The 24,195-nt window shown below is 35.6% G+C and overlaps 1 protein-coding gene across 2 annotated transcripts in view; it reads right to left on the bottom strand.

Annotated features, from left to right (window-relative positions):
- TNPO3 (transportin 3) overlaps window positions 1-24,195 on the bottom strand; it is an 82,531-nt gene that overhangs the window by 33,266 nt on the left and 25,070 nt on the right. For both annotated transcript variants that reach the window (XM_006184716.3, XM_032483308.1), the window contains 9 exons: window positions 18,847-19,047; window positions 17,761-17,834; window positions 16,141-16,297; window positions 8,658-8,801; window positions 6,063-6,238; window positions 5,251-5,389; window positions 3,876-4,022; window positions 1,845-1,952; window positions 18-109 (listed from right to left, as the gene is read on the bottom strand). In XM_006184716.3, the coding sequence (XP_006184778.1) occupies window positions 18-109; window positions 1,845-1,952; window positions 3,876-4,022; window positions 5,251-5,389; window positions 6,063-6,238; window positions 8,658-8,801; window positions 16,141-16,297; window positions 17,761-17,834; window positions 18,847-19,047 (1,238 nt within the window). The remainder of the gene's footprint in view (window positions 1-17; window positions 110-1,844; window positions 1,953-3,875; window positions 4,023-5,250; window positions 5,390-6,062; window positions 6,239-8,657; window positions 8,802-16,140; window positions 16,298-17,760; window positions 17,835-18,846; window positions 19,048-24,195) is intronic.

Consider the following 24,195-nt stretch of genomic DNA (forward strand, 5'->3'; position numbering starts at 1 on the left):
ACTTATTAGACACTCACGGATCAACACTCTTTGCTATAGCAGCCATGATAAAGAGAACCGCTTCTGTCACCTCCCAGGGTGGGTTGCCTTCTTTCAGAGTAGAATATAACTAGAGAAGAAGAGGTGGATTATGGATCCATTAAAAGGAAAACAGAATAGAATTCCAAAACAAACAAAACAAAAAATCCTGTTAGTTAAAATAAATCCAGCCCCTTGTTTGTAAATTTAATTAGTTACCCCTCAGAGCCAGGGGAGAATATTCTCATTTTTCAAATTTCACTAAATCTAAGTAACACTAGTTTAATATTTGAAATAAACTCATTTGGTCCCCAAGAGTATATCAAGATTATCATCTACCCCACAAAATGAGTATTATGGAAAAAAACAAAACATACTACATGAGTGTCTTTTCCTGGTCCTGATAATAACTGATAAATAAACACTAAAAATTGAGATACAATGTAAAACCTTTACATATGCACTGGCTTTACATTTCTATTATTTCCACTACTTGTCCACATCAACACCAGCAGTACAGATTAAATTCCTTAAAAAATGGCTGAAGAAGCTGTTTTGAAGCGCCCATCACAATACCATATCCAAGCAAAGGAAAAGAAAAAAAAGAAGACTAAGCAGAATACTCAGAGAAGTCCTGAAATTTCCCAGGGCACATCCATCAGTGGAATGTGACTGGGTATTAGTCTAAATAAGACTTCTGCAGTCAAATAACAGACAATGCTGAGTAAGATAAAATTAAGTAATTCTCTTGCTGTAAAGGACTTCACAGAGCCTTTAATACACTATTTAAGTCATTTTGCAATTTTAATTGACATAATTATTATTTATTTTATTTTTTTGGCAAAGAACATCTCATGAGACTAGTGTTCCACAGAACACCTCTTAGACAACACTGATAATTGATGTAAATTTGTAAACTGAGGTCTGGAGAAGAACAAGAAGTAGCTTGTTCAAGGCCACAGAGCCAGTGAGAGAACTGAAATCTGAGCACAAGTCATCTGCCTGTGATCTGGAGCTCTCACTGAATTTGCTTTCTCAGAATCTCCAACCCTTTGTAGTCAGGTCAACTAACATACTTTACTTAATATAAAAAAAAAAAGTTATAATTTTATTAACACTTTCTAGATCAGATGATGCCCCCAAATACACAAAATGACTGGGTACTCCCCCCAAAATTAGGTTAGTTCAGTACAGCTGACAAAGCATCAAAACTAATATTTCAGGGCTCCAAGCATGATCCAGCAACATGAAAACCACCTGAAATTATGCTAATGTTAAGTGACGTGGAATGGTGATGACTGCAACCTTATGACGTAAAATGTTACTCACTGATTGTCAGGAAAACCACAGGACTATGATTCTTCTACTCTAGTATAGTCACCTCTGGGATGAAACTGCACAGGAATATAACCATAAGTGTGGACAAAGGAAATGCCAAATAACTAAGAGTTGCCAGGAGTTAATACATAATTATTAAAGCAAAAAAATTTGCCTATTTTCCTGGCTAGTTCCAAATTCCCTCCAAGTATTCTGGGGGCTTTAACGTTTATCTATGATCTTCCATTCCACCTGAACAAATGCAACAGCTCTCACTAGGAAGAGTAATAGGGTAAACTATGATTGAACCATTCACAGACTGCAATTGGCTTCTAAGATACTAAATAAACATAGCTACTATATGCCAGGCAGTGTGCTAGGCAACTGCGTATCTATCGTCCCATTTAGCATCAAAATTGAAGAAAAAGATGGAACTTTTACAGAAGAAACAGAAGTGAACACAATTAAAGTGATCAGTGAAACTGGTAAGAAGCTCCAAATGGGCTTACCTGAGCAAAACACTCCATAGATCCAATCAAGAAAATCAAGTCTTTCACCAGGTCTGATACCCTCATACGAAACTCCCCAAAATCATCAGTTTCCTCAGGAACCCCCTCCTAAAATTTCAAATCAGATAACATTTGTTTTAAACTCACTAAGGGTTTCACTGACTTAAATCAAGAATAAAAAAGCCATTAAGAAGTCCAGTCCCAATGAACAAAAGATAAATTGCCTAAATCGCAAGGACATTTTACTACAGAAGGTATCCCAAACTTTTAGATATGTCAATACAATCCCATCCTCTCTATCTTTACTATAAGAAACACTTCTTTTTTTGCCTTTTCAAGCTACACCTTGCCCTGTTGGAAAAATCTGGAGTGGTGGGATGGGAAGTGACCTACAAGAGGTGGTAATTTAAGAGTTTATCTAGATAAGATCTAGCTTTTTATTACTGAATAATCCTCTGAAGCTTTATGGTTTGAGATTTACCAAAATCAATCATTATCACAATAACTAGACACAAAACAGAATTTTAAACTTTAAAAAGAATTTTATATAGTTGGACAGATATATATAGTAAGACAGGTATAATGAAATATTAATGGTACAATTTAGGCAGTAGATATACAGATATTCACTATAGAGTTATTTCGCCTTTGCTGTATATTTGAAATTTTTCATTAAAAAAATACAGAGATCATTTACATTTCATGTTTCCTAAATTTTTCTTATTTCAACATACTCCTGCGAGTAAACTAAGGCTTATCAATTGTGAGACGGTTAAAGGCATGTATAAGAATCTTGGGCCATGAGTATTTGGGAAAAGCCCTTGGTATTACTGAGAATCACTGATCTCATTCAATCTCCTTGCTTTAAGATGGAAACATTAAAGTCAAGGAATGAGGAGGAAAAAATGGCTGTCTCAGATAAGATAATGAATTATAAAGCACTAAGGACCTACAAGCATAAGGAATTAACTGCAAGAGAAATGGTGCCATGGAACTAGCAAAGGGAAGAAAGGGATCAAGCAAGCAGAGCCATTTAAACCAGAGCAGACCTGCTTTTGTTTACATATCAGGCTTCCAAGTAAGATGTAGTTGAAGATAGGATTCCTCGGTTAAAAAAAAAAAAGTATTGAAACCCACAGAACCAAATCATCACTAAGGTTCTGTGGAAATACAAAATGCTATGATTCATATAACATTAACATTAAAATGAAGAAAATAGACAGTATTCATGTTGGGTAAGCAATCGAAAACAGACAAACAAACAAACACTCCAGGTGCTAAGATGAAGGACAGGGATGTTCAAGCAACCAACCAAAAGGATTAAATAAATGCTATAAAATTTGAAGAGACTAAGCAAAGAACAAGGTTGAAGAGTTTTCTAATGGACTACTTCATAATATTTCTAGTATATTTTCTTATAAGCAAATAGAGTATTTCTACATTTTCCGTTAAATCATAAAATGAGTATAAATAATGTAAAGAAAAATATGCATGTGGTGTGGGAGGAGTCATGTTATTCTCCACATCCTCACGCAAATATTTCACTTTTGTGTTAGTTTTAATCCATCCATATATTCTATACTATTAAAAATACAGAGTATAAAATTTAACATTTTTTTATTTAGCATACCAACTATTGCTATTTCAAGTCATTATTTCTAACTGCTAAATTATAGGTGCATCAAGTTGTTGCATCATAATTTATGTAATTCTTCTAATACTGTTGCACACGGGTTCACCGTTTTTTACTTTTATAGCTAATGCTTTGTACATAAAATAGCTATTTTTTTCTTCTGCATAATTATTTAAGGTGAATTCCCAGAATAATTACTGGCTCAGCAGGACTGATTTCTATGTACACAGGTCTGGTGTTCTTCATTATACTGGTATTGACTTCTTCAGTGTAAGCTATACAGCGACAGAAAATCTGCAGATTCCATTAAGCTTTATTGTCTTTTCAGTTCCTTTTCAAATTAGCACTGAAAAGAGAAGGAAATTAAGATTTGAGATTAAGTAGAGAAGAAAACTTACATGATCTGGTTCCAGCTGGCAGTGTCGAGCCAAGGCATGAAGAAGCCTTTGAATATAAGCTTTGAAGATGCCATGAATAACTTCATCGTTAGTTTTGTACAAATGCTCCCCTAGTCGGTACCAAAAGTTAAAGGAAATTTCTACTACCTATTAAATTAAAAGAGAAAAGATGGTTTATTTGAATCAGAAAAGGAATGGAGTAAGAAGACAGTTTTATTATTACTAAGGCCATATAGGAAAGATATACTTTTAAATATGAGCGGAACTAGTTAAGAAATCACCTTTTCTCCAGATTTATTATTATCCTCCCAAATTATATTCCTGTCTTAAGTCCAAAACTCTATTTAGGATGACAGGCTTTACATTCCCTGTTTAGCCCTGAGGTAACTTCTCCAACAGTATACTGGATTTTAAATTGAGAGAAACAGATACAGAAATGGAAGTCCCTTTAAAAGTATTTCTTTCCAAATTCTGAAATTATTCAATTTTATTTCTGAGTTTAGAACACTTTTTACCAGACAAGCCATCTGCAAATACCTGAACATACCACAGCCTATCTTATATACGGCACTAAAGGAGTGATAATTATTAGGTGGTATTATATTTCCTACCAAAAATGTTTCGAGTTTCAACAAAATCTAGATCTCCATGAGATTATGTCAAACAAACATTATATTTTATGTGATCACTAGAAAAAGGACTGAGAATCACAGGGCTACTGTACCCCTTCCTGAGAGGGGCCCTATCATCCTTTTCCCATCAAGAATCCAAAATAGAGCTATTTAAATAAAGCTAACCCAGCTTGAAAATTCTTTCTCACTTCTTATACTATTAAGGGGAGGTAAAATTTCTTGAATAAATGGGGATATTTAAAAAATAATCTAGCAAACTTAAAAGAGGCATTGTGCCTTAGAGATTCTGGAATGAAGAAGACTCTTTAAATCCTTTCAATCTCATTCTCATTCCCATCTATAATTTGGAGAAAAATTTTGGATGTTGAAGACTTGTGGAGGTATAGTTAATATATATATGTATATATATATATTTTTTTTAAGCTATAAGCTCTAAAGAATAACTGAAGCTAGAGAGGGGCCTCAGTAGAAAAGTAATTGGCTTTCTTTCTATAACAGGTGCCTTGAGGTTCCTATACCAGTCAGCCCAGTTAACCAGGTAAGAAAATAGAAAAGAATTCTAAGCAGAAGTCTAAATATAATTTTTTTAAAAATTCAATACAGAGGAAATTCCCACATTACCTTAAATAAAAATAAAACTATAATTTCCCACAAATAAAAAGATGGACAGGAGACAATGGAATATAGATAATGTGCAATATTCAGCTGGAAAATAATGACTTTAGCACAGTATAAAATACTACCTCATATTGAGGATGTCCTGCACAGATAAGAAGCAGTTCCAGAGTTCGTAGGTCCCCAAGGCCTTGGCCTGGAGTACAAACAATTTTTTCAAGAAAAGTTTCACATAGTTCAGTGAAAATACGGCAGTAATTCAGAACTCTGTAGATGAAAGAGAAACGAGAGTACCAAGTCAGAAATTTGGATGTTATGTGTACATACTCACAGACACAGTTAATCAAATAAATAAAAGTATCCTCAGCCTAAGAGACACAGTGATTATCTGCTATACTGTATCACAATCTCTGTAACAGCAACCTTTCCTTAAATCATATACTTTTAAACATATAAGTAAATGACTCCTCTGTCAGTTCAATTCTCAATTACTAAAACATTTGAATAAAATTCCCTTCAAATCACACCTGATACTTCAAAGTTCATCTGTAATTTTTAAGAGACTAACTTTTTTCTTTGGGGGGGAGGTAATTAGGTTTATTTATGTATTTTAAAATTATTATTTTTTTTTTTTAGTGCAGATACTGGGGATTGAACCCAGGACTTTGTGCATGCTAAGCATGTACTCTACCACTAAGCTATACCCTCCCCCAAGAGCCTTACCTTTTGTATTGTGAAAAATTACTATTCTCCATCATCACCTCTCCCTCTGCATCCAATGTGCCACTCTAGGTCAGATGAGAATAGCAAAGCATCTTGAGGATGCAGTGTATATATTTACAGAGTCACGAAGAATCACAAAGGAGAGATGAGTAATAAAAGGTGACTTAACACCAGACTATATGTGAATCCAGGGCTACTGCCTTTAATAATTACTCACTTGTCTAAGTCTTCACGTGCCACAGCCATATGATAGGCAGTCTCCAATGTAAGAACTCCTTGAAAAAGTTGCATGGCTAATGGCAAGTTGGTTTCCACATTCTCAATGGCATAGAGAGCTGAGCACACACAGTCTGAAGCAGCTTCATGTAAGTTGGATGAGGTCTTATCCTGTTGCTGAGAGATAGCAGGAATAGGGAAGACGTATGATCATTAAGCTATAATCCAAGTAAGAGGAATGCAATTATAGTCTGTTTCTGAATATGTACTTTAAATGCATAACAACCTGATAGTCATGGCCTTCAATGAGACAATATCCATCATCTTCCTAGTCCTATTTCTGACAATTTCCCTATACATCAAGCACGTCAGCCTTTTGTACCTCAATCATGGTCACACGACTTCTAAAATCTATGTTTTCTTCCATACTAGTCCCACCAAATAGAATACCATGTGCTCCCTGCCCTATTCAGTCTGTGAAAATCTTCTCTATCTTTTTCTGATATTCTACTATCTAAAATGAAAGGCTCCAACAAGTATAAAGGACCCATACCTAACACATCATCATGATATTTCAGAATACCAAGGTTAAACAGAGGTTCTTAAAGCTTCTGGGGAGGAGAGGAGAAAGTAACTTTGAAAGGAGCAAAAATCAGTTCATCCATCTTCTCATTAGCAATGATGCATGTCAGTATACAAGAAAGCAAGGCCTTGGAAATTTGAAGGAAAATATTGAATCTAGAGCTTTATACTTAGCTAAACCATCACTCAAGAATGAAATAAAAAAATTTCTCCAGAATGCATGCAAAAACTCAGTATTTATTTCCCACATGTCCTTCTGAGGAAGGTATTTGAGAAGGTTCCAAAAAAGAGTTAATCTAATCCAGAAGCACAGTAAAAAAGCAGCCCCAGGATGACAGCTGGGGAGCAGATCAAAAGAGCAAGTGATAATAAATTAGAAGGTTCAAGGAGGGAGGCCTCCAGGGTTTCTACTTAGGAGAGTACGGTTGAGAGGTTGGATAAATTTAGTGCAGGTATACTGATCTTTTGTGAATAATAAAAAAAGGACATTTAGAATCTTCAGGGTGGAAACAGCTATAAAAGCAGGGCTGGGAAAACACAAAGACACAAATTATTCATTAGATCATTCTTAGATTGATTGGCGGTAAATTCAAAAATATTCATTTTATCACTGTTTTAAAAGTTAAATAAATGTTCAAATTTATTCTTTTCTATATATCAAGTATTTTTTTAAAAAAATACTTAAAAAAAACTATAGGGAAAAAAGCTATATAATGTCATGGTCAAGGCATAAAGCAAACTAAAATATAGCATGATTTCAAACCACTGTATGAATGTATGAACAGTAATATATTTGACCCTGATTCCAGAAACACTCTTAAGTGGCAGAGGACTGGTCCTGACACTGGATCAGTACAGAAGATAATATAATCCTGGTACATTAGCTTGTTCCTTGCCCCAATCTCAGTTCCCAGAAGTCACCACTGTTTTAAGTTTGAAGTGTATCGTAGACTGTGCTCCATTCATATTTAATATTTATAAACTTTCAACAAAAGTGAGACTTAAATTTTTTAATACTGACTATTCTTCACACAACTTGGTAAAATGAGAATCAAAATTACCATTATCGAGGTACAGCATCAGTAGACATGGAGACAAAGACAATGACTAGCAAAACAACTATTAACATCCTAACTTTCCTCAGTTTTATCTTCTGAGGCAAAAATGATAGCAGAAATACACTAACAGTACAATGCCAAAAATGTCTCCTTGAAGGATGTGCTTTCCATTTCTTTCTTTCATTCACAGTCATATCAACCTAGTGTCATGCTACCATCTTCTAAATAATAGTGCACCAGCGTAAAACCAGTATACACAGAGTTTCCATACTAATACGTCCTCATGGAAGGAAACCCACCAGGGAGAAAGAGACGAAGTCACTCCCACTTCCAAAGACCTATTTAATATTCCTGCTTGAGATAGTGCTTTCTTATTCTAAAAACTTGTCTTATTCCACGTACTCATACGCCCCTATCTAACAAGACACAGGAATGTAGTACTAGGCACTATGACTTTTAAAGTTTAAGAAAGAAGTGCACAAGTATATAAAAAGACATTACCTCTTATTCTATTAATCTAAAAACCTGAACTCCAATGTATACATTCCTATACATACCATGTTTAAGCAAATTATCTCAACTACAAAGATAATATTCTGATCTAAAATTGTCTCAAAGACCCAATAACCATTATTAGAAATATACAACTTAATATTTTTAAAATAAGGAAACAGAGACCAATGGCTTTTTGTTACTTGAATTTTAGCATGTAAATCATGGATCTATATAATAAAGGCTGCTTTCCTCTTAAACCTAACTACATTCTACTCTGAATATTAAAACTAATACCTTAATTTGGTACTTGGCAACAAGAAGGGGACAGTGCTGCTTTCTTACCATACACCTTCCATTCACTCTGCAAAGATCTGAAAACACTCATATCCCAGAAGGGCAGTTATTGTAAGTGACTATGTGGCAGAAATAAAAGCCACTTCATAACCAAAGTCATTACTTACCAAAACCTCAAAAAGGAGCGCAAGTAACTTATTGTTAGCCATGAAGTTACTGTCTAAAACTCCTAAGTTAAACCAACTTCCCAAACAGCGGAAGACCTTCATAAGCATTTTCTCATCTGTTCCTGCTTTTTCTACACAAGTCATCTGCAAAGAAAAAGTTACAACAAACAATGTCAATCTTTATATTTAAACCATTATTATCATCACTTTACAGATGTAATAATGAGAAGGATAATAATAACACCTAACTGTTAAAAGTGCTTTTTAAGTGCCAGACACCGTTTGAACACTCTTAATTCATTTAATCCCCATGAAAACTCTATAGGTAACTATTATTATTATTTCTACTTTCTCAACTAGGAAGCTGAGGTACAGAGAACTTACAGACTTGTTCAAAGATAGATATGTTTTAGAAACTATGTTTCTTAGATCCCACTTCCACATTAACGTAACTTATCAATAGAATTGTCTTCAATACTCATCATCTCAGACATTAAAAAAATGAAATTTTGTCATTTGCAACAACCATGGATGGACCTGGAGAAGGTATTATGCTTAGTGAAATAAGTCAGACAGAGAAAGAAAAATACTATATGTTATCACTTACATGAGGAATCTAAAAAATGAAACGAATGAATATAACAAAACAGACTCATAGATACAGAGAACAAACTAGTGGTTACCAGTGGGGAGGAAGGGAGGGGACGGGCAAAACAAGGGTAGGAAATTAAGACGTAAAACTATGTATAAAATAAATAAGCAACAAGGATATATTGCATAGCCAGGGAAGATAGCCAATATTTTATAGTAACTTTAAATGGAGTATAATCTATAAAAAATTTGAATCACTGTTATACACCTGAAAATAATACTGTAAATCAACTATAACTCAATAAAAAATAATAAACAAAATAAATAATACTCATCTATACATTTGATTTTATGGAACAGAAATAAGCTAGTGATACTATTGCATATTTCCACATGAAAAGCTGGTATTTCAGCTTCAGCACTGGAACCCTAGCAAATATACCACCCCACATAAAGTGATACTACTGTAAATATGGTAATTTACTACAAAAGAAAGAAAACAAAAAGTCAGACTAAAACTCACCATTGTTTCTCTTTGCAAACTGTTTTTGTGATGTATACTTTTCCCAAAGTAAAGTGTAATGCAACACTATGGATAAAGAATGTTTTTGCGGGCAATAGGTTAGAAACATCTTAACTGCCATGGGGTTTAGAAGGCACAGGAGTGGGGTGTGTGGAATGTAATCCCACAGTGATCTAAATGCTGATAAGTGGACCTCCAAATAGCCACGGTCCCCCTATGTCTGCAGTATCAGGTAATAAAAATATATACTTATTAATTAGTCTGAATTGCATTGAATTGAATTAAAATGAAGGAAGAAAAAAAGAAATGATTCGAGTAAATTCATGGCAATCACATACCCACACCCACAAACACACACATATCAATCTTTGAAGCTCTCGATGTAAACTGATTACACAATTGCTTGGCCTTCCTAAATGACATTTCAGGAAGGCATGATGGTTACAAACAGAAGGACTTGATTATACATTCTAACTACTGACTAATACTTTAGGATGGAATTTTGGAAAAACCCTACATCTAAAACTAGTTGCTCTGAAGAGAAGAAAATCTGTTAATTAAATCAAACATCATAAAGCTTCAGAACCAAGAGTTGCCTTCAGTTTCTCTTTGAGAATTGTATTATTAAAAACTCTGTCTCTTAAGACCTCAAAAGCTAAAAGATAAATACCAGAAGAGCTCACCAGTTAAAAAAAAAAAAATACAGCAGAGGTAAATAATAAAATGATCCTGAATTAACAAAATGGTGAATAAATGGAGAAAAACATTAGAGGCCAGGCTCAGTTCAAGAGCAAGAATACCAATATTTTAAAAAATGTTAAGTTCAATACAATGTTTAGGAGTGAGTCCATTTGAACAGACCACAGAAGAATAATACTGACAAGAAAATAAGAGAATAGAACCATTAAAGAGAATGTGGGGGAACTGAATGAAAAAAATGGAAAAGGTTCTAAGAGGCCTTTGGTGTCTGCTATTACAGACAAATACCTATTTTTCTTAGCAACTGTGAACTAACTTCATCCTCTAGGTTCTATTTATAACATGACAAGCAACATGATAGAATTACAGACCTTATTAAGCACCACAAGGATGTATTTTTCAGATTTCATGACGATAAATCAAGCTATCACCTATTGTCAATTATTATGAAGTACTAAGTCAAGCCCAAGTGGCTGTGGCACTTGACCACTGTGGCAGTAATGATTACAAAGAATATAGTGGTAGCTGGATTCTTCTGAGTTCATTTGAGTGCTTACAAAAAGAAAATGGCAAGCTCAGGTTCATTAACTCAGTTCAAGTCACAGTATGAGAACTAGAGAGCTTCCACTTCCACAACAGCTCTAAATGAAGCTCTTACATTTTTGTAGCTGTAGGGCTAATATTGCTGAAACTCATATACAAATGTAATTATGTGGCTTGCTAAATTACGAACAATTTGAATTTACAGTCTCACCAAGTTTCTCATGTGAAAGTTAGGAAACTGGTAAGAATGGACTACTGAAACTTGGAATAGAGACATCCAATTGGACCCTAATGAAACTGATAATCCTAAAACCCCAAGTCACTTTGAGTCTCCCTTACCAGTGGAAGTAGCCTGCCTTCCAGTATCTGAGACTAGCCTTCCACAGTTTGAAAGCCCTGAAATCACCTCATCTGAGACAGATGCCTTGAAAGAGGATGCCTATTCTCTTCAACACCTACCACACCCATCTCCTGTACCACTCACACCCAGGGTCAAATCTCAGTATGTTCTAGGGGGCAGGTACATACAGGAGGAAATAATTATACATTAAGAGAATCATAAAACTTTGCTAATATGTATCTGAAGAAACCTGGGAAACATGTGGGAGTGTATTCTAAAGGTGTTAGACCAAGGAAGGGTGGAATATAACACTAGATTGAGCCAAACTCACTGATACAAGTACACTTCCTAGAGATTCTGGATTTAATAAGCCTCTGGGAATAGGAATATCATAGTGCAGTTATCTAGGATTTTGGAGGAAATCTATGCCCTCTTCTGCAGGTAACTATTTTCATTTTAAGAAGCAGCTTCCAGCTTGCTACTGGGCCTTGGTAGAGACTGAACATCTATCCTTGAGACATCAGGTCATCATGTGGCCTGAGCTCCCCATCATGAACTGAGTACAGTCTCAACTACCTAGCCATAGGTTGGGCATGCAGAGCAGCAACTTGTCATCAAATGGAAAAGATATATAAGAAGACTGAGTACAGGAAGATCTGGAATGTATAACAAAGTTACAAGAGCATGTGGTTCAGATTCCTTTAACACCCCCTCTTCTTGCACTGATTCACTGCCTACAACCCACACCTGTGGCCTCCTGGGGTGTTCCTCAAAACCAGATAACTGATGAAGAAAAAACTCAAGTCTGGATTACAGATGGGTCTGCACGATATGCTGGTACCACCTGAAGGTGGACAGCTGCAGCATTAAAGGCCCACTCAGTAGTGAAGGCCAGTGCTGAAGAAAAGCCCTCCTAGTGGGCATAACTCCGAGCAGTATTTACGGTTGTCCACCATGTTTGGAATGACCAGAAATATGGATCTCCAATTATTCAGGGACATTTATCGATCATTTGGATGGATGACAAGGGATTGGGAAGAATCATGATTGGAAGATTGGTGACAAGGATGTCTGAGGAAGCGGTATATGAATGGTATATAAATGGGCACAGACTGTGAACATATTTCTGTCCCTTGTGAATACCCACCACGGGGCATCCAGTTCTGGAGACTGAAGTCCAAAATCAAAGTACCCACAGATCCAGTATCTGGTGAGGACCTGCTTCTTGGTTCACAAACAACTGTCTTTTTGCTGTCTTCACATGGCATAAGGGTGAAGGGAATTACCTGGGGTTTCTTTTATATGGGCACTAATCCCATTCATGAGAGCTCCATTCTCATGACCTAATCACCCCAAAGGTCCCACCTCCAATACCATCACCTTGAGGGTTAGGATTTCAATATATGAATTTTGGAGACACAAATATTCAGCCTAATAGCAGCAGGGAAAAGATGAAACGAATTGTGAAGAAAGCCTAGATACCAATTACAGCCTTATAACTATATAAATAAGAGCTGTATAGTACCTTTGCATATTTCCTATTTGTTTGTTACGCCATTGTGCTGGAGTTTAAATCTGTGTAAAAGACTACATATGGAAGCTGAGTTAGTCAAATGGGAAGACTGTGGCCAATTATACACTTATTGCCTCTCAGCTCCAAATTCACCCTTTTAAGACTACTCTGTAAAAATGGATCTGGGACCTTAAAACATTTTTTCCTGTGCCAACTGGCATTAACTTTTTGTCAGGACACTAGAGAGAAAGTGCACAAGGAAAACAGTTTTGCTTCCTGATTTCAATGTGCTCACTTAGTAGTAGCCTTCTGCAGAATGTGCAGCTTCTCCAGCCCCAGACTCCTAGCTTCTCTGGTGTCCAGCTCTTGTAGTGCACTGGCCAGCAGTTTCTCTAGCATTCCCCACCCACTATCATTGTTTTATAGCAAAGTGCTTCTGGCCCCTAAAGAATGTACAACTTCTTCTCTAGCACCAGATTCAGTGCACTCAGCTTCTCCAGTGCCTGCAGTGTACAGTGTCCAGTAGCTTCCCCTGGTATTCCCACAAGCAGGCGATGTTGTGGCAGAGTACCTGTGGGAGACATCTTCCCTAACTACTTTCTTGGGCTTCCTGGAAAGCAGATTTCTAGCAAGGTTGAGAGGACAGATTTTCAGCAGCATGCAGCACCACAATGACTTCTTTATCATGGCTATGCTATCACCAACAGGGTCTGGATCTCAGCCCTCAGAAGGGGGTTTCTCTTCCTTCCTTGGAAACGATCTCAGCCTTGAAGTTAACACCTGCTCCTTGTATCTGTTTTATTTCTATATTCTTTACAGCTTTCTTTACCTCTTACTAGACAATTCCCCATTCTATAAATGCCTGTTATAGTTTAACATTCTTTATATTAAACAGCCCCAACAAATTACTAAGTGGTTTCTCTCTCCTGACTGGACTCTGATGGATACTAAAAGGAACCAAGGATTCTAGATCTGGGATAAGGAAATAAGATGAATACTAGTCATCTTTTTGTGTTAGGAAGTAAAGAGGTGCTCAGTGGCCAGAGTTATGACATTTTAAGCATCAGAAGAATAATTTAAGTGGAGACCCTGAATCAATGAAAATCCAGTGGGCCCATAACACTCCATAAAAAGAAAGCCAGAAAAAAAAAGTAACATTTAAGGCATCTTTAAAGCAAATTCTTATAATGAAAACAGGAAATTTAAAAATTAAGACTTATCCTGCCTTTCTAGTAGGAACTCAGAAGAATGCTAACTAATATACATGTAGAAGGAAAGACAGAATTAGCAAAACATTATTTTGCAAACTACAATGAAAATTTTAAGGCAAGGATTACTAACTAGAATCTAAAACCATCAGGAAAAAGATTCATAGAATCACACAACGGTAAAATAAACTACCATTATACAAATTGCATTATATTACAAGGGTGAAAACATATTTTACATATGGAAGAATCAGACTTTCATTATCCTAATCCAGTCAATCCTAGCATCATTAATGGAAGGAAAACCAAAAAGTATTTATTTTCCAATAAAACGCAGCATAAAGTATCTAAAATGTATTTAGCCAAAAATGTTTAACCTTTTAAAAGTAATCCATGATAAGTCCTGCAGAAAATGATTTGAGTGACTATTTTCTCAATTATCCCATGGATAGTATACAGTTAGGACCATTATTGATACATAGGAGAAAATTCATGACATACAATGGATGCTTTAGGGCATTTAAAGCTTAATTCTCTTGAGGAATCTCTACTGAGCAGGGCTGCTTTAGATATAATTTTCAGTTAGACGAATTACGGATAAAAGAAAAACAAATGAAATGAAACAAAGACAAGGTAACAGAAAATCCAAAAAGAAAGATGTCTTATAAAACAACTGGTCTCTTCAACAAATCAGTGACATTTTGAAAAAGGAAGGGGAACAGGGACTGTGATTAAGTCACAATAACTTGATAAAAAGCACGATTCTAGACTAGATACTGATTTGGGAAAACGCTGTAAAAGATATTTTAGAACCAACTCAGGAATATGGTCTAGATAATTTTTACTTATATTAGATAATATAAAAATTTACTGAAGTGGAAAGATGAAGCTGGATGACTAGAAACGCAGGCTGCAGAAGGGTAGGTAGAGTACATTCTCACTTGGATTTTAAAAATCTGCACATATGTTCACAAAGGTTATGTACTAAAGGATTAATAGTGTCATCTCAGATGGTTTGAATGTAATTTGTTTATCTGTATTTTCTAGTTTTCTATTACACTATTTCTTTAAGATAAATGTTTAACTGAAAAATACATTTAACTTAAAAATTCACTGGAAAATTGTTCTTTTAAGACCAAGCTGAACACAATTTTAAACAAAATTTTGTTTTTTCAAATAAAAAGTTCAGTTATGCTGAACTACTGAAACAAATTCATAAAAAATGATCTACTATAACTACATTGTTGAGAAAATTGACCTGGACTATAATGACCTAAAAATGAGCTATGGGCTAGGTAATCAGTTTAATACCATCTAGTAGTTCAGCAATCAGCACATATTTTAGGCTTTGTAGACCATGTGTATCTGTGAAACCTACTCAATTCTGCCATTTTAGCCCAAAATTATGGACACAGACAACATGTAACTGAATGGGCATGGCTGTGTACCAATAAAACTTGAGTTACAAAACTGGGTGACAAGCCCATAGGTCGTAAATTAATCCACCCTGGTCTAGAGCATTAAAATTTCCACCTAATCAAAAAGGATGTCATCACATTTAACTCTTTTTTAAAAGATGGTGTACTATTAGCTAATCTATAATTGTGATACCACTCTAAGGTCAAGTGAACATCTGTACCACCACCCTATCAAAATCTCAATTTATCCTTAAGAGAGGATCTTTTCCTTAAGAAAAGTAAATTTATACACACTTCCCTTAGCACAGTCCTTGACCAAGAGCCTACAGTTTGTAGCATGAAGTAGAAGAGCAAGGAATACGTAATCAGAAGGCCTGAGTTCAAATTCTGAATTAGCAGTTGTATACTTCTAAAGTCTTCTTCTCATCATAAAATGGAGATAACATCACCCTTGCAGTATTACTTAGAAGCTCAAAAAGTATAGTTTTTGAAAGTATTTTTAACTGTAAAGTGTTATATAAATGCCACAGTATTATCATCACCACATTTTGCTAAGAAAGCTATTTCACAAAGATGCAACTGAGTTACAAAATAGCCATCAAGGCTTTTTGCCTCTAGGCAGCAATTTTGTACTTCAAACATACTCACCAATAGAGATACCACTGTACTAGAATAAAAGGCCAAATCTTCTATTATTTCTGTACGCCGGTTAGCTCCAATTCGTAAGGAACGACTATGTACTTCTTCAGGTAACACTGTAAGGATCTCCAGCAGAAAAGGCAGAGAAGTTACATCATTGCTATATCTAGAAAAGAAAAGAGAGATATAAGTTATTTAGAGTTCAACAATACAGAATTACATAACAACAGCCATCAGAATAACTTAAGACAACAAAAGCAGAATTATCACTACTGTTAAAGGGGATAAAAAATAGATATAATTCTTTGGAAAGGCATCTAGAAGTCAAAATTTCAACCTGTATAATAATCTTTGACCCAGCAATTCCATTCCCAGAAATTTCTCTCTCAAAAAATCCCACATATACATGCAAAGTATACAAAGATGTGCACTGCAGTACTTTTTTTATAAAAACAGTAAAAATACTGGGAAAATATAAAGGTCATCCATAATTAGACAAAATTTAGAAGTTACAAGCATTACACAGTAGAACATACGTAGCCATTATAATGAATGTATCTCTATGTTATAACATGAAAACATGTCTACAATGTATTAAGTGAAAAAAGTGTATGTAAAAAGCTGAAGATCTAATCTGTTCTTAGAAACAATAATTAGTACATACATATAAACTAAAAAAATGTACAGTATACTTATATGTATTTACATGTAATATAATGTATATATGCAAACTGTAATAATTCTACATAACAAAACTGGAAGAAAAAAATTTTTTTAAGTATATGAAAGATGTTATTACATGTGACTGAAAAAATACATAGGTATATGCATATTAATATATATGCATTTACTTATTTTAAAATGCTTAAAGGAAAGTCTAGAGGGCGACACAGCCAATCATCAATAGTGTAGCTTATGAAATAGCTTATGGAATAGGAATATGGGAAGGTATTTACTTTTTACTTTGAAAGCTTCCATACTGCTAGAATTTTTTCAAGGAGTATGTGTTATTATTCTTAATAAAAAGTTTCTTAAAACAAAAAATAATCCATATAAAGGCTTTAATGATACACTATAGTTGGTAAAAAGGACATTCACTTTGTTCAAAAATAATTTCCTAACCAAATGCCAAAATGCAAGCAAATACCAAGCTTATCTTGCCTTGCCAACACCATGAGGAAATGCTCCTCATGGTCAAAGCGGCAAGCTCCATATATCTAAAAATAATACTGTTCCTTTTACAGACATGAAATAAACCCCAACTAGTATGAGTACATATACGCATAACTTTCAATTTCATATAATTTTAAACATTCTGACAATATTTTTATAAAACTGCTGATATGTCAGTTAGTGAGAGTGATCCACAGACAATGAAAGACTGTTGCAGTTAATTCAAGAAGTGTGTGTGTGTGTATAAATTATGAGAGTCTTTTATGTCCCACATGATATATTTCTGTATTTAAATTTTAAATGATTTTCTTTTAATCTAACAAAGGTTAATGATAAATAAACTTATGTTAAGAGTTTGGGGAAATAGTCCAAATGCCTAGCTATTACTAACAAATTTCTCTGTGTAGGTTAATGGTAATTCCAAATGCTAGCATAGAGTCAATACAAATTACTTACTTTTCCACCAATGTCTGTACACACCCCTTCCAGGAAGGCATCTGTAGGGCAAGGTCTGCTATTGCTAAAGCCAGCTGAATAAAAAGAGAGATTAAATAAATGAATAGACAGATGAACAGAAACAGGGTTACCATCAATACTAACTGGAAAGCAAAGAAACTAAATTTCTTCCAAACAGTATGACAACTAAGACTGATACTACCCTCCTCTCTCACCCTCACAACTATATACCATGTATAAATTCTTCTGGACTAACTGCAAATTACTGGGATTTAAATGCTAACCTTAAAAAATGAAAAACCAAACCAAACCAAACCAAAAAATCAACAAAAAGAAGTCAGAAAGAACAGACTATAGACTTTCCTCAGAATATATTAATACTTACTTTTATTTGGCAATACCATAGAACTTCATGGACAGATAAATTATACTTTGCCAAAAAAAAAGCCAAAGCTACTGACAAAGTCAGCCCTTTGACTCACTCCTCAAGTAATGGATTGCCATTTCCCTCCTCTTTTCACTTCCCATCTTGAAGCCTTATGCAAAAGCCTCCTTCTTCTTCACGGGCACTTCTATGCCAGGCAAAGAACACACGTGAGTATGTATTCACTGAAGCTTCAGTTTTCCTTTCTAATGTATTTTCCTGTCTAAAGGGGGAAGGCCAGATGCTCTAGTTCATCATTTCATTCACAAGACTTCTACTAGTCAATCAGTCTAGAAAGGACTTTTTAAAAAGGCAACTATGCAGACCTGTGACCCAGAACAGTACTTTATCATCTATAGTTTTAACAGCGGGGGCAGGGGCGGGGGTGGGTGCTGAGGCTAGCACATCCCTGCCTGTAAACACCTACACTCACCTCCCACCTCCCCCACTTCTGGTATTTAAGTTAGTTTGAAATCAAATGAATTCTAAGATTAGTACAAAAGATTTAAATTTTTATCTTCTATCTACATATAAGAATATAGCAATGAATGTCTAATAAAGTTGTTAACATTACTTCACATGGCCTAGCAATGTCAATCAAAATTAACTTGATAAATCCAAGTGGACTTAAAAATTTCCCTAATGAGAGGCACAGGATTTACCTGCGTTACAATGACAGGTGACAAGTCTTTCAAGTTCTGGATATGGGTTAGTAATGAGTCCCGTAAAGAGGCATGAGAGTCTGTGGGGAGCTCATAAAATGAGGTCTGAATCTTCATCTTCATGGTCTGTGCAGCAAAATAGCATGATTCCACATCCTGTCGGATCTGTAACAGTTGGTCTGAAATCTCCCACGCATGAACCTGAAAGCAGATCAGACAAAAATGTCTTTAAAACTACTTTTCTAAACAATTTGAATGCCATATAACCTTGATACATATATAAATTTATTTAGATCAAAGTAGAATGAAAGAAAAACCTGACAGGCTAAATTATCCACTAATTCAGCCAAAACTTCCAATAGTATACATTTATAGGCCATGTTCAACAAAAGTATTACCTAAAATCTTCTGGTTCTAGGAAGGCATCAAAGCTATCAATTGAATAAATAGATCTAATCTTGCTGATTAGAATTATTAATTGTATGGGGGGTAAAGAAAAATGACCCAAAAGTTTCTACTAAAACTAAAATGTACACTGTACAGCTTCCAATCCAATCTATAGGTTGGATGTTTCTTCTCTTTTTCACTTAAAATAAGTAAACTTTGTTCACTCTGAGAATTGAGTCTGGAAGCTATTTTAATATATGTCTAAATATGAGATATATTTCATATTGGTCTCAATAGGCCTATATTTCAATCTTTAGTTCCTGATTAACACAGCAGAAAAACTATCTCACATACTTCAATTATTTTCTAATGTTTTTATATCTGACAAAGTGCTATAGATGCTATTAAAATCACTTTCACAGGAGCATCTATGGAAATAATAAATAGAACAAAAACATAAAATTTGGTCTCTAACAGTTAATCTATAAAAAAGGGAGTCCTATCTTGAAAGATAACTTTGGGAACAAACTTGTGCAGTACACAGCAGGCAACAAATTAACAACTGATACATTCTAATCCAATTCTACATCAAACTGCCTCTTCATGGGAGCAGGCTAAAACGGGCTGGCAATATGGACTGAAAAATTTTTTTCAATCCCAATTCAGGAACTGAGCCAAATGTGAAGACATACAACATAGATTTACCTACTCAATTTCTTAAGAAAATAGAGCACGTCACGAGTAATACCAATGACTCTTCAAGATCTGTCCAAAGATAAATAGCAAATCAAGGAAGAGAAACAGGCAAAATAAATGGCCTGTACAACTTCCCAACGTAAACTGAAAAGAGAACCTAAAACTCACAATGATAGACTTATTGACATAACTCTACTTTCAATCAAATTGGTGAAAAATAAGCATGAAACATTAACTTCCTTGCGGATAAAATGTATTTATTAACTTTTTGTACTTTTACCCCTAGCTTAACATCACAAAAAAACTTCCAGCCATAGTTTTAGCCATTCATTTATCTATCTAGTAACCAAGCACATCTATGATTTAATATATCATCAAAATATATTTTGCTCAAAGGATATTTTTAAAAATAATAGCAAATACAAAGCCTTAGTATCACCATAAATGCCTCATAAAAACAGAGCAATTAAACAGCAAAATGAAAGTACTATGGAAGTTAACAACAAAACTAGGTATTACCTAGTAATCTCCAAGAACCCCAAAATATAAGTGAATGGGGACAAACCAGTGACATCTATTAAGATCCGAGGACTTCCAACTTCCATGAAAGTGGCAGAGGGAAACAACAGGGTATCTAATGTATCTAAGAACAGAGAACACCAAAGGAGCCAACAGGGATGCACCAGAACGTACAGGGGGCCAATCTGAGGACTATAGTTGAAAACAGAAAAGGTTTTGCCCAATCCAAAAGCAAATGAGTAAAAGAGGCCTACGTAAGGTCTAAGGAGATGGAACAGTCTAGCCTCCATAAATTCTTAAAACTGAGCAGAGTCCCAGATTTAAGAGAAATTGTTGTGAAAAGAATCAAAATTATACAGGATAAGTACAACAGAGACAAAGAGAAGGAGAAGGTAACAAAGCTAGCAAATCTTAGAAATCAAACCACGTATTTGTAAATATTATCTCAAAACAGGAGGAAAGGAAGCTCTATGAAGTTGGAAATACTATCCCTAACTACGCCTCCTTCTAAAAATTCAAAAAAACTAATTTCGTAAAAAATAAGCCATTGAGGTCAAATGCCGTGTGTGTGTGTGTGTGTGTGTGTGTGTGTGTGTGTGTGTGTGTGTACAGAGAGAGACAGAAAAAAAAGAGAATAATGAGAATAGCATCACTACAAGGACAGCAGGCCAGAAAAAACATTTTAAAAACTAGCCTAAAGTCCAAAGGACATAGGAGCCACCTGAAAAAGCTCCCAATGGCCAAAGATAGAAAACTGTAGTAACAAATTATAATAGCACTGGATTATAATTAAAAAATAAAATAAATATCTATGAGTCCATACTGATGTGAATAACAATTGAATAAATAACTGGGAAGAAGTTATTTGTAGGATATGACATCTTTTTTACAGAAGAATGCTACTTAATAAATGTAGGAATGAGGGAAATATAAAATCACCATTAGAACACCACAGAAATAACTGCTACCAGCAAGATCCATGGATAAATGATAAAATATATCAAACTATCTTCCCAAAATATTTATTGGTTACTGTGGTGGTTTTAATATATGTCCACAAAGTCTTTATAACACTTTTCATTAACAACTCGGACTACTCTGCTAGAGAGACACCATGGAGACTCTGCTGGAGAGACAATGTAAAGACATCTAAGACTACTTGGAAAGCAACTGGAGCCCAGCTAAGTCCAGTCATCCACCTATTCCTATCAGAGTGTCAGGTATGTAAATGAAGCCATCTTAGAATCCCAAGACCAGCCCATCCACCAAATGGATGTCTCATGGAGCAGAATCACTCACAGAGCCTTGCTTGCATTTGCTCAAATTCATGACCTAAAAAGTTATGAGATACAATGAAACATTTTTTGTTTTAAGTCACTAAATTTGAGGATAATTTGTTTCACAGTAGTAGATCATGAGGATAGACAGTTAGATACTGCATGCATCCTGCTGAAAGATCAGAATACCACAATGACAAGAGAATCAATGTGTCTCATTAAACCTCTGGATCCAACTAGCAATTTGCAGGAAATACAGAGGGAAATAGAACTGCATCGTAACTATGTAATCAACAAAATCCAGACTGTAGGGAAACTCAACATGTCAAACGGCCTACATTCTTCAAAAGTAATATATACAGGGAGAGAGAGAACCTGCAGAAAAAGACACTCAAAAGACATATTTTAATTCACCAAGTTATAAATTTGTTTTGTGTGATTTTTCTGTATTGGTTAAAAAAACAAAATATAACAACAAAACAAACAACAACCCCCGATATTGCCTATTAAATTAAACTAGTATGAAGTGTTTCTCCCAAGTGAAATCTAACTTGTCAACCCACCAGGTCAGAACCTTGGTCACAGAGAAAAAAAATGTGACAATGAATATATATATGTTCATGTATGACTGAAAAATTGTACTCTACACTGGAATTTGACACAACATTGTAAAATGATGATAAATCAATAAAAAATTAAAAAAAAAATCTTAGTGAAAAAGTCCATTGACTGTCCAGTGCCATGCTGTGCTTTAATCTGAAGGGCAGAAACTACTAAAACATGCCAATCATATCATTCTTATTATCTGTATTTCTGTCTTAAACATTTCTATCTCCTTCTAAGTAGAGATCTGAAAAATGAAGGGCAGAAGATTAAGGTCCAGTCAAGGTGGCAGAGTGGCAGGACCATGAGCTTGCGTCTCCTCACAACTACAAGAAATCCACAAGTGAATGCCAAACAACCATCCAAAAAAAAAAAAAAAAAAAAGACTGGAACATAGCAAAAACACAGATCTTCTGCAACTGGAAACATAAAGAGGGAATCCACAGCAGGACAGTAGGAGGGGTGTGCTCGTGATATAATTGGGCCCCATATCCATCCCCCACCGTGGGCGACCCACAAGCTGAAGAATAGTTAAGTTGCAGAGGCCCTCCCACAGGAGTGAGAGCTCTAAGCCCCACGTCAGGCTCCCCAGCCTGGGTTCCAGCACTGGGAAGAGAAGGAGACCCCAGGACATCTGGTTTTGAAGGCCAGTGGGACTTGATGCGGGGAACCCCATGGGACTGGGGGAAACAAAGACTCCATTCGCTTGGGAAGTCTACACGGAATCTCATGTGTGCCAGGTCCAAGGGCAGAGGCGGTGATTTCATAGGAACCTGGGCCAGGTCTGCCTGCTGGATTTTGAGGGTTTCTCAGGATATGGGGGACAGCTGTGGCTCACCCAGGGGACATAAAAGCTGGCAGAGGACATTCTGGGAGTGTTCATCTATATGAGCTTTCCTGGAGGCTGACATCTTGATTGGATCATTAGCATCAAGACCTAGCCCCACCCAACAGCCTGTAGGGAAGTCTCAGAACATACAGGGTGGGAACACAGCCACACCCATCATCAGACTTCCTAAGCCACAAAGGCCTCTAGACACGGCCCTACAGCCCTACATACCAGACGTCCAGGGCCAAGCCTCATTCAGGAGTGGGCAGGCACCAGCTCCTCCTGCCAGGAACTGTAAGCCTCTAGTCTAGCCTCATCCACCAGGGACAGATACTAGAAATAAGAAAACAACAATCCCAAAGCCTGTGGAAGGAATCCACAAACACATAGAAAGACAGATGCAAAGGAATATCTCCCAGGCCAAAGCACAAGATAAAATCCGAGAAGAAGAAATAAGCGATAAGGAGATAAACAATTTATCTGAGAAAGAGTTTAAAGTAATGATGGTGACGATGTTCAGAGAACTCAAGAGGAGTATAGATGTACAGAGCAAAGTCTTTAGCAAACAGTTGGAAAATATAAAGAATACCCAGAGTTTAAGAATAAAATCACTGAAATTAATAACACACTAGAGGGAACCAAGAATAGACTAAATGAGGCAGAAGAACACATCAGTGAGCTAGAAGACAGATCAGTGGAAATCACTACTTCCGAACAGAAATGCAGAAAAAAGGAAAAAAGGGAATGAGAATAGTTTAAGAGAACTCTGGGACAACATGAAACACTCTAATATTCGCATCATAGGGGTCCCAGAAAGAGAAGAGAGAGAGAAAGGACCTGAGAAAATTTTTGGAGCGAGAATCACTGAAAACCTCCCCAGCTTAGGAAAGGAAACAGTTACCCAAGTCCAGGAAGCGCAGAAAGTACCACAAAGGATCAATCCAAAGCGGAACACACCAAGGCACATAGTCATCAAATTGACAACAATTAAGGATAAGGAGAAAATACTAAAATTAGCAAGAGAAAAGCAACAAATAA

This window comes from Camelus ferus, chromosome 7 (assembly GCF_009834535.1).
Source record: "Camelus ferus isolate YT-003-E chromosome 7, BCGSAC_Cfer_1.0, whole genome shotgun sequence".
Taxonomy (NCBI): Eukaryota; Metazoa; Chordata; class Mammalia; order Artiodactyla; family Camelidae; genus Camelus; species Camelus ferus.